The 11,087-nt window shown below is 44.2% G+C and overlaps 1 protein-coding gene across 2 annotated transcripts; it reads left to right on the forward strand.

Annotated features, from left to right (window-relative positions):
- Window positions 1–1,065: 1,065 nt before the first annotated feature.
- Window positions 1,066–6,955, forward strand: si:dkey-175g6.2 (neurosecretory protein VGF). Of its 2 annotated transcripts, none has more exons than XM_034199699.1 (2): window positions 1,066–1,289; window positions 3,320–6,955. In XM_034199699.1, exon 2 carries the CDS (start codon window positions 3,349–3,351, stop codon window positions 5,374–5,376), a length of 2,028 nt encoding a protein of 675 aa, XP_034055590.1. In that variant the 5' UTR covers window positions 1,066–1,289; window positions 3,320–3,348; the 3' UTR covers window positions 5,377–6,955. The 2 variants fall into 2 exon arrangements, with proteins under 2 accessions (XP_034055590.1, XP_034055600.1); XM_034199709.1 differs by lacking the exon at window positions 1,066–1,289 and adding an exon at window positions 1,314–2,517.
- Window positions 6,956–11,087: the final 4,132 nt, after the last annotated feature.

The following is an 11,087-nucleotide window of genomic DNA, read 5'->3' on the forward strand; positions in this document are numbered from 1 at the left end:
ACTATGGGCTTATGTGATTTTTCCTCCACCAATGAATGTTTACGCATAGTTCAGTGACCACCAAATTAGCTGCTAAAAGGGCATTTCAGAACTATGCATCAAATCATGCACCAGGACCAATTCCCATATAAATATGAAGCTGTTGGAGCAGAGGAAGGAAGGGACAACTTTATATGTAAGATTGTACAATGTTAAAGTATGCTCAACCATTTTTGTCTAATTCTAGCTTTGATGTTTGATCACAATCAAACATAGGGACTATATTCTTAAAGGCGAGAAACACCCTGAATTCATTCATCTATAATCATTGTGCATTGCTTAAGCATGCGTTTAGCCCCCGTGTTGTACAGTGTTACAGATTTGGACACAAATGGTTACTCACTTGTGTCTCTGTGGTGTGAAAAGAATGGGGATATTTTAACTGCACAATGTGCTGCTGGCAGATGGAGAGCAGTCAGAAATCATGTGAGACAGCGTGTGGAAAATTGTGCAATCCCTGGAAATTGAGCCGAAATTGAGCAGCAAAGCACGGCTGCTCCCGTGGCCTGAGAGCCGTGTAGCCAGAGGATCAGGGCCACCTCAGACAAAAGCCCAACACCCAGGGCTGAGAAAGAAAAACGGCCCCTGGAGTGCACACCACTTTTCTGTCTGAAGCCGCAGATGCAAGTCATTGATTCTTTGGAGCACGTCACTAAATGACCCTAATTGAAAGCCTGTAAACGAGGTCACTTTTTTTCTCCCCCCACCCCTGAATCTTAAACATGTCAGAGCAGAGGAAGGAAGGAACACACTAACCTTCTTTAACATGTGAGAAGGAAAATGGCTGCGTACCAGCTCTATCTCTACAATTTTCTCCTTTCATTGAGGAAAAGTACTATTTCATTCATGCCATTTCCGTTCATTCATCAGCTGGGGCCAGCCTAGACTCACAGTGCCATCTCCACACCAACATTCTTATCAATGGAAGTGACGTCAGCACAGGCTGCAGCTGGGGGGTGGGGGTGTGGTCACATGGTTCAGTGAGGGGTATATACAATAAAGTTGCGCTGACAGTGGAGCTGAAAACATTCACTCAATTGTACATTAGCGCCAGGGCTGCTGCCATTCAAACACACCGCACAACTAAATAAAGATCAGCCTGTTTGTTATTTTCCTGATGTTGGTCACAGCCTGAAGAGAGAGGGGGAACAAACTGAAATTGTCTCAGGTGATCCACCATTCATGAAATAATTTTGGCTTTACCCGCGTTGTGAGTTTCACCACATCCCCACCCCCCTGTGGGACTCCAGGTAAGTGGAACGAAATTTAATTTTGTTTCCATCTCAATCCATGACAGATAGGTCAGGACATTTTCTTACTGTTATTCATTTGATCGTAATTACTTTCTGATTTGGTTTTGTATTAAAAAATAAAGGAGTGATTTATGCTTAGGCTTGATGAGTGTGGAATAATTTCTTTTTCGATCTCAACTTTATCAAAATAATTCATGTGTTTTTTGCAGCTTGGTGACAATTGGCTTTGTAATTGTAAAGCAGGTATAGCCTGCTGCGACCGATATGATCTTTAAAAAAATAAAGTTATACCAAATAGATTTTGTAACTTGAGATATAGAAAAATATGTTTACAGTTAGTTTCCTTTTATCATTTCTCTTTATTTATTAGTTTGACTTAATTGAGAATTTAACACGTTTATTAACAAACACATGTAATATATCAATGCACATGAATGCATTGATATTTATCATGATAATTAGGAATTGTAACGTAAAAAACCCAATAAAATATGTTGTTTTGTATATATTTTGTGGGGTGGGCGTAATTAAAGAATTAAGTGACTTCAATGCGCATAAAATAATGTCTTAGAAAAATGTCTACGTGCAGTTGCTTCTCAAGAGCAATGTACAAATTCGGCCCATATTTTTTTCAATCGTGAATAAAAAATTAAACGTGCGAAATGTTAAAGCCAATTTAATTAAACCGAGAGTCTAAATCACGTATTTGTCGGAGTAGTTACCTTTAGAGTGGATTTGTTTCGTTTCCCACCTTGTTGATCCAGTTTATAAAAATGGAAATAGTTAACAATTTGGGCTTCACGCTGTGCTGTGCTGCCCAAATGTGTGCTCGACTGCATTCCACCACTGAGGAGAAATATGTCCACACCACACGAGGACAACGCCGCGTTTCTTACTGCTCCCCACGTTCATTGTGCAAAAAATGGCTTTGCAATCTAAGATCTAATATCCAGCTCATTTACAATTTGGATGGACCACTCAGGGACCGCAGGGTTAAATAACTCAACCGTAGCCAGCAGCTTTACGCATGACATCCCCGTGCGTGCCGTCTTTATCCCGGTGTCCTGGTCACATCGCTTTGACTCGTGGAATACCAAAACCACAGCCAATACATAGACAGAGCTCGGACCAATTTGTATTTTCTGCATTTTTCTTTTGAAATAGACGTTTTGCGCTCAACAATGGCAAGCGCTTGCGTCCTGGTTGAGTTGGCTCGGAGGAAGAGGTGAGACATTTCTTAATTGCTAGAAATTCGGACCAAAAATTCAATTCGTGCATATATTTATTGTTGTAACAGTTTATGCGGTTACATCTCATGAGAACACAAACATATGAGAGCGTGAATCAATTAGGTCGGGCGGGGGAAAGATAATAACTGGTTTAACGCACGACTACAGACACATAAATGGTTCATGTAGGTTCGAGGCGCAATTTCTATATGCAAATGGTTACCTTCCTCAAAGGCTTGGGCAGTCAGACATCGAAATAATCACGAAGGGTTTATATATCCTTTTATCTCTGTGTTTTCAGATGCATGAGGTTGGATTGGCAAAAAAAGGACCTGAAAATAAATATTATAAAGTGGAAATAGATTTTCCATCAAAAACACACGGAATAAAAAAACAGACATGAGAGAGACAAGCGTGTAACTTTCTTTGTTGGATTTGGCATAGCTCAATAGACTGCGTTTGGCTGCGTGCTTTGTTCTCAAACGGGTGTTCAATTCAGAACTAATCACAGTATTAACTGCTTTTGTATGGTGGCTCCTCCATGGTGGAAACATGTTCTGTTATAAAATAAAAAAACTGGTTATCAATTCCTATTTAAAATTAATGGCAGGCTATTTGTGCTCTATTACTTCCGTCAGTAAAGTATTTTGTCATCTTCTTTACATTTAAGACTGGCTTTTTCACTAAACAGCCAATTATTCCAACGATTCAGATGTGCATTTATTTATTTTTCACAGAGTGAATAATTTCTGTGTGTCTTTTGTCTCTCTCCCTTTGCCTTCTTCTTTTCTTCTTCAGGTGCTTAACCTCCCTCCTGCCAGTTCTGCATGGTCATGACCTGTCATCACGCCCCTTCCACAGCCCAGCTCATCCTATTGGTCCTGCTCATTGTCACTCCACAGCTGGCTGGCACCGCCCCTGCGTGGGTTGAGGGAAGGGAGGGAGGGGTGGAAGGGCGCACCCGGACAGACCTAAAAGAGGATAACCTCGCCCCCTTCCTCTCGCCCCCACCCAAGAGTATCTCCAGCCCTGACAACGCGTCGCTAGACCGGGGCTGGGGTCCGGGTCGAGATAACCAATCAGATAAATTGATTGACCCTGCGCGGGTACTCGCTGTTCTTCTGGAGGCCCTGGACCACCCGAGGGAGAGTGAAATCCAGGGGGGTGCATACAGAGACTGGGAGGAGGATCAGAGTCTGGAGCTGCCCTCCATTGAAGGCTTGGAGGGTGGTGAGATAAGCAGAACAGGGGAGACAGAGGGTGAGAGGGGGGAGGAGGAGGAGGAGGAGGAGGGAGAAGAGGAGGGCCGACGGGCTGATAAGGCTATTGAACAGCTAATTGTAGGCCATTTGACAGCTGCTCAGGGTGGTGACTTTAAGGAAAGGGATGAGGATGATAAAAACACAAGGTCAGATCAAAGGTGGTCCGTGGAGGATGTGGGAGCTGATGGTGTAAATGAGGAAGAAGGGAAAGAAGAGGAGGGACGACATTATTTAGAAAGTTTATTAAACAAGGCAAGAACAGGTTCGGCCTCACAGGGAGAAGAGTCCTCTCTGCAGCGCAAAATAAGAGGCTACTTCCAAAACATTGACTTGGGTCTCCAAGATAATGAGATCTTGCCTCCTCTGAAGGGCTACAAGGCATACAACACTCAGCTAGCACGAGCAGGGAAGAAGCAGCACTGGGAGGAGAACCAGTCCAACAACCGACCCTCCACAGGGGGCAATTTCATGGACGAATTTGAGGATGAAGGTGAGGAGCTGGAGGAGGAGGTTGAAGAAGAGGAGGAGAGCCTCTCCCACATGGAGGAGGAGGCCAGAGCTCGCGCAGAGAAGCAGGAGGTGCTCCGGCAGCAGGAGGAGGCGGAGCGAGCCCGAGAGGAGGAGCAGAGGCTGGCAGACATCGCCTCTGACATGCTGCTGCAGTACATGGGGAGAAAGCAACAGTCCTATATGAAGCCCCGGCAGAAAAGCAGCATGGGACTCGCCAGCAACACCGCCGAGGACAAGCGCTCCGAAGAGGTCCTCCCCGACGAAGACGACCTGGACCAGCAAATGATCGACAGGCTGATCGAGATCAGCAGCAAACTGCATCTGCCCGCTGATGATGTCATTGAGATTATTAGTGACGTAGAAGAGAAGAAGAAGAAAAGGAAAGAGTTGCAAATGCTGCCAACCAACAGCAACCCCGTTGCCCCGCGCTTTAGGCCTCTGGTACCTCTTCCTCTGGCTGCGCCTCCTATCTACCACTACACAGCCTCAAAAAACCCCAAGAAAGCTCCTTATAGGTACAACAAGTCCAACAAGAAATGGCACAAGGACAATGTCAAGTCATACAAGCAGGACTATTGGTATAAGCCTCAGAAGCAGCTTGACTACTGGTATAAGCCCCAGAAACAATTTCTAGCTTTCCCCTCTTATCCATACTACCAGAAGCCATATCGAGCATACTACCCTGTTTATTTCCCATATCCCAAAGCACAGTACTATGGCAAGCCCTCCCCATCCAGAGACCAGCCGTTCGCCCCCCAGGAACTTGACCTCCAGCCCCCAAGGCGCAGGCACCGAGGTGGGGGTAAGAACCGTGGTCATGGTTGGAGGCAGCAGCCAGCGCCACGCCTGCCTCTCACCCCTTATATCTCTAACTATATCCTTCCTCACCCACGGACCTACCAATCCCTACCTCCACCCAAACCAATAACCCCGCCCAGGAGAGGCAGGAGACCCCCATTCGTCTATCAACAAGTCACACCGGCAGATGACTATGAGGAAGATGGACTGGTGCCTCAGCTGAACAGTGAGGAGGAACTGGAGAACTTTATTGAGAGGATCTACATGAAACGCAGAATGTATTGAGAGACTTTTTGGACATGTTGTCAGATCAGAGCGACTGACAGAGATGGGATAGATTTACAGTAGCTGGAGAAAGGCTAAAAGAGAGGTGAAAAAAAATGACTCAGATGAGATATGTGTTTTGGGCCTGTTGAGAATTTGAGAATCAAGGAGTAAAAAGTACGATTTTCTGTTGTTTTAATCACTGTAATTCTTGTTGATTTTCTTGGTCAGGGAGACGATGAAGGGGTCTCGGTTTTAGCTCCCTGTAACCATGTTCAGCCTCTTGCTCAGTTTACATTTTGAAACAGAACATACCATGGTGTATGTCTGCCTCCATTCAGGTCAATCTCTGATGCTCTTGCATTATACAGAGTTTTCTAGAGGACACACACACACACACACACACACACACACACACACACACACACACACACACACACACACACACACACACACACACACACACACACACACACACACACACACCTACATGTAATCCAATTGTGGACACATTCAGAAGCTGATGTGCCAATTGCAAGATAACCATGTTTACAACATCACTTTGTATCTTTTGTTTTATATTCTGTATGTCATATTACAAAACTAAAGTAGTTCAATGACTTCTACGGATATAAAAAAACAGAACACTGCTATTGTCAAATGTTCAATGACAGTATATTTTGTTGTATTTGATGTGTGTAGTTGCCTTTCTTATTCCTGATTGGATCAGCTTTAAAGAGCTGCAATTTGCAAAGGTGCAAAAATACACACATTTCAGTTTTTCAGAGTTAAGGTTTTAGATTCTTTCCTTACAAGCAGCATGATTCTTTAAGGGAAACATCATATTGCATAATATTATCATTTCAACCGGTCCCAATGTAGAAACCCTGTGGACTCCAAAAGCACAAACTTAAACACTAAACACTTCCAACCTGGTGGACGAAGGGTTTTCAATCATTTTGGGATCCAGAGGTTCTTGTGTTAACTTATTTCTGGCAGTACCACCATAAATACCATAACCACCACACCACTCCTTGACATTGAAGGAGGCCTTCACATTTGTTGATCACATCCTTGGCCATATTTCTTGCATCATTCATTATCTATACTTTCACCTTTCTTTACAAAAAATACTTGAAATCACACGAATCTGTTCTGCAGCCTTTTAAAACAGATTTCCACCAAGAGGCTACAAACATTTTGTTCATTTTCAGAAGAAATCCATTGAAAAGTTTCAGGCCGGGGAGTCAGGGATTGTGCTTAAACCGTTAAATGCACGTCTTTCTACTTGCATCTTAAAAAATGAACAAAAAAAAGAAAAAAAAAAGAGAAAAAATAAAACAGTATAGGGAATTCACAATGGCTGTTTTCTCTGAATAAACTGTGAACATAAAAAAAAAGAAATCTCAAAAGGAGGAGGGCCACTGTGTCCGCAGTGAAGCCATCTGTCTTGTAAAAGGAGAGTGTTGTTGTTGATGTCACCTTTAGCATTGTAAGATGTACAGTGTGAAATAAATATGCCCGTGCAATGTGTAAATAACAGCATGATGATTACTAGTTTTGCTATATGATAAAAAATAAAAGCAATTATTTTATTAAAGTTCAGTTTTTTAATGGCTTTTTGGCGAGTGCTATGTTGATACTTGAGTAACACATCCGATTACACGAAAGAAAAGACAATTAGCTGAAGCGCAGCGACAGAGAAACACCTTCAGAGGGAAAGTGTTGTACTCCGAGGCAATCAGAAATAAACATGAGAAAAACAGTAAGAATCGAATTGAGAAATGGGAGGAATAACTGAAAACGGAAAAAGAAAGTCAGAAGGAGGAAAATGGTAACTGCAGTGATTGATGAGTCACATGATTGGTGGATGAGTCATCCATCTGTACACTTTACTGCGCAGGAACACACACACACACACACACACACACACACACACACACACACACACACACACACACACACACCACACACACACACACACACACACACACACACACACACACACCCACACACACACACACACACATTTCAGCTGTATAGTAATTTAGCTGCTGGCATTCAAGATAAAGATTGAGTCATGTTCGCTGCCTCGAGTCAGCCAATCAGCCGGTGGAAAGGTGTTTGGTAGATAGGTTTTTTGCCATATCTTGTTTCCACACCTCCCCCCTCTCACTTCACATGGGCAATATGGCCTTCCTGCTTTAATTCCTTGAAGTGTGCCTGGCTGCCGTTTGTTTTGGCATCACAACAAACTGATGTCGTCTGTCAGTGCTACAAACAGTGACTAGCAGGCTGTCAATATGCTCTAATTGCATGTTATCTTGCAAGCTTGCTCACCAGTTGATTGCAACGGTACCTTTCATGGCCGTATCTTGGCTTGTTGAGTGATTTCTGGACACCGTGTTATGAATGCAGATTTATGATTACAGCTTCTGTACCGTTTGGATAATCACTGACTGACTATAAAAACGGAAAAAATGATTTATTTTGTTGTGACCAGAGGGATTTTTTTAATTTTACGTTTACATAAAAGGACGCAACTTGTGTCAACAGGACTACAAAAGCCACTGAGAGATTAGTGAGGGACGCCTGTCTGTAATATTTCTATTCAGCAATGTAATGATATGACAAGAAGATCAATACTTCTTCCATGTCTGTAATGTCAGCAGGAGATCAGCTTAAAATAAATAAATAATGAATCATTAATTCCTAAACATCTACGTTCTCTATTTTCTTTCTATTTAAGGGGAACTCCATCGATTTTACATTTAAAGTTCACGGGTCTTGGGCAAAAGTTGTATGATGAGTCAGTTTTGAGGCTGAAAACTACAAGTTTGAAAATTAAAAAAGACCTGGAGGTGTGGACTGCAGTGAGGAAGAAATACGTTTAATCAGAGCTCTATAGCTGACTCTGGTTCTCATCATATTTGTTATGTGTGGACGTTTGGTTTGTTTGTATGCTCATTTTGAGTCTGAGACAAATAGCGCAACCGACAAATATTAAGAGGATAGTAGTACCATCAATAATATCAAAACAGAACTCGCTTTCATCCACAAACTCTTATTTCTTCAGATCAAACTATAGTGAATAACCATTAGCATTTTCTAAATCCCGAAACACAAGAAGTACCTAAAGCTAAACGTTTGTCGTACTGTAAGACTGAGAGAAGTCAGAAACAGCAACAGGACTTCCTTATGTCACTAAGGACGGCTAACAATCAGTCAAATGTTGCAGATAATGAGCTACATCTCGACAGGGTTTTGGAAAAGGAGCCAAACTGTACCATATTGTAATGGCAGCTGAGTTAATAAAGATAAAATTAAGAAGCCAGACCACCAGAGATTATTACATTGCATTTAGCTGACGCTTTTATCCAAAGCGACTTACAATAAGTGCGTTCGACTAACAAAATACAAACTTGAAGAAAACAGAATCATATAAGTACATCAGGTTTCATAGAGCAAAAACATTTCAAGTGCTACTCAATTAGCTTTAGATAAGCCAGTCCTTTATTAGTATGTAAGTGCTTTGTTAATAGTTCTATCGCTCGAAGTGGAGTCGAAAGAGATGAGTTTTCAGTCTGGAAGGTGTGTAAGCTTTCTGCTGTCCTGATGTCAATGGGGAGCTCATTCCACCATTTTGGAGCCAGGATAGCAAACCCACGTGTTTTTGCTGATGGGAACTTGGGTCCCCTTCGCAGCGAGGGTGCAGCGAGCCGTTTGGTTGATGCAGGGCGGAGTGCACGTGCTGGGGTGTACGGTTTAACCATGTCCTGGATGTAGGAAGGGCCAGATCCATTCGCAGCATGGTACGCAAGTACCATTGTCTTGAAGTGGATTCTAGCAGTTACCGGAAGCGAGTGAAGGGAGCGGAGGAGCGGAGTGGTGTGGGAGAATTTAGGAAGGTTGAAGACCAGACGAGCCGCTGCATTCTGGATGAGCTGCAGAGGTCGGATGGCACATGCAGGTAGACCAGCCAGGAGGGAGTTGCAGTAGTCTAGGCGTGAGATGACGAGAGCCTGGACCAGAACCTGAGTCGCTTTCTGTGTCAGCTGGGGACGTATCCTCCTGATGTTGTAAAGCGTGTATCTGCAGCAGCGGGTTGTAGCAGCGATGTTTGCAGTGAAGGACAGGTTGTTATCTAGGGTCACACCCAGATTCCTTGCAGTCTGAGTCGGGAAAACAACTGAGGTGCCGATGTTGATTGTTAGGTCAAGAGTGGGACAATCTTTTCCCGGAAGGAAAAGCAGTTCAGTCTTGTCAAGGTTGAGCTTGAGGTGATGAGCAGACATCCACTGAGAGATGTCAGCTAGACAAGCAGAGATGCGTGCGACGACCTGGGTCTCTGAGCGGGGAAAGGATAGAATTAATTGGGTGTCGTCAGCGTAGCAGTGGTAAGAAAAACCATGCGGGCTAATGACAGATCCGAGCGAGTTTGTGTACAAGGAGAAGAGGAGGGGACCAAGAACAGAGCCCTGAGGGACCCCTGTAGTTAATTGACAAGGGTCGGACTCCGACCCTCTCCAAGTAACCCTGTAGGTACGGTCTTTGAGGTATGAGGTGATGAGGGAAAGTGCAGAGCCTGAAACTCCAAGTTCTTGGAGAGTGCGAAGGAGGATCTGATGATTCACCGTGTCGAATGCAGCAGACAGGTCCAAAAGGATGATGACAGAGGAGAGGGATGCTGCTTTAGCAGTGTGCAGTTCCTCAGTGACAGCAAGGAGGGCAGTTTCTGTGGAGTGACCTGCCTTGAAACCAGACTGGTGCGGATCCAGCAGGTTGTTCTGATGGAGATAACAGGAGAGTTGTTTAAAGACAGCGCGTTCAAGTGTTTTAGACAGGAACGGGAGGAGAGAGACAGGCCTGTAGTTTATAACATCAGACGGGTTGAGAGTGGGTTTCTTTAGGAGAGGGTTTACTCTTGCCTCCTTGAGACTGTTTGGAAAGTGACCAGAAGTTAGAGAAGTGTTGATGAAATGGGAGAGAAACGGTAGAATATAGGACAGGTGGTAGGGCGGGCAGAGGTAATGAGGGTAAGAACCTCACTTGGAGAGAGAGGGGAAAAGGAGGTTAGTGTGTTGGTGAAAGGAGGGTCTGGTGACCCAGCGGTGAGTAAAGGTGAGTCAGAAAAAGAAGAGTGAATATCATCAACCTTTTTTTCAAAGTGGTTAACAAAGTCGCTTGACAGAAGGGAGGAGGGGGAAGGGGCTTTGGGGGGGTCCAGGAGGGAGGAGAAGATGGAAAATAGTTTTTTGGGATTGGAATAGGAAGATTGGATCTTATCTTGAAAGAAAGTGCTTTTTGCCTGAGAGATCGAAGCAGAGAAAGAGGAGAGGAGAGCCTGATAGGTTAGGAGGTCGTCTTGGTGTTTGGATTTCCACCGTTTCCGCTCTGCTGCCCGAAGGACGGTTCTATTAGCACGCAGTGCGTCATTTAGCCAGCGAGCAGGAGGGGACTGACGAGCCTGCCGAGATGTGAGAGGACAGAGAGAGTCCAGAGAGGCTGAGAGAGTAGAGAGGAGAGTTTCTGCAGCAGAGTTTGGAGGTAGGAGTTGGAACGAGTCAGAGGAAGGGAGGGCTGAGAGCACCGATGAGGCAAAGGTAGAGGGGGAGAGGGAACGAAGGTTACGGCGGACAGGTGCAGGATGAGAAGAGATTAGTTCGTTATGTTTGGAAAGGGGTAGAGAGAATGAAATGAAGAAGTGATCGGATGTGTGGAGCGGGTTTACA

This window comes from Gymnodraco acuticeps, unplaced genomic scaffold (genome assembly GCF_902827175.1).
Source record: "Gymnodraco acuticeps unplaced genomic scaffold, fGymAcu1.1, whole genome shotgun sequence".
Classification (NCBI taxonomy): Eukaryota; Metazoa; Chordata; class Actinopteri; order Perciformes; family Bathydraconidae; genus Gymnodraco; species Gymnodraco acuticeps.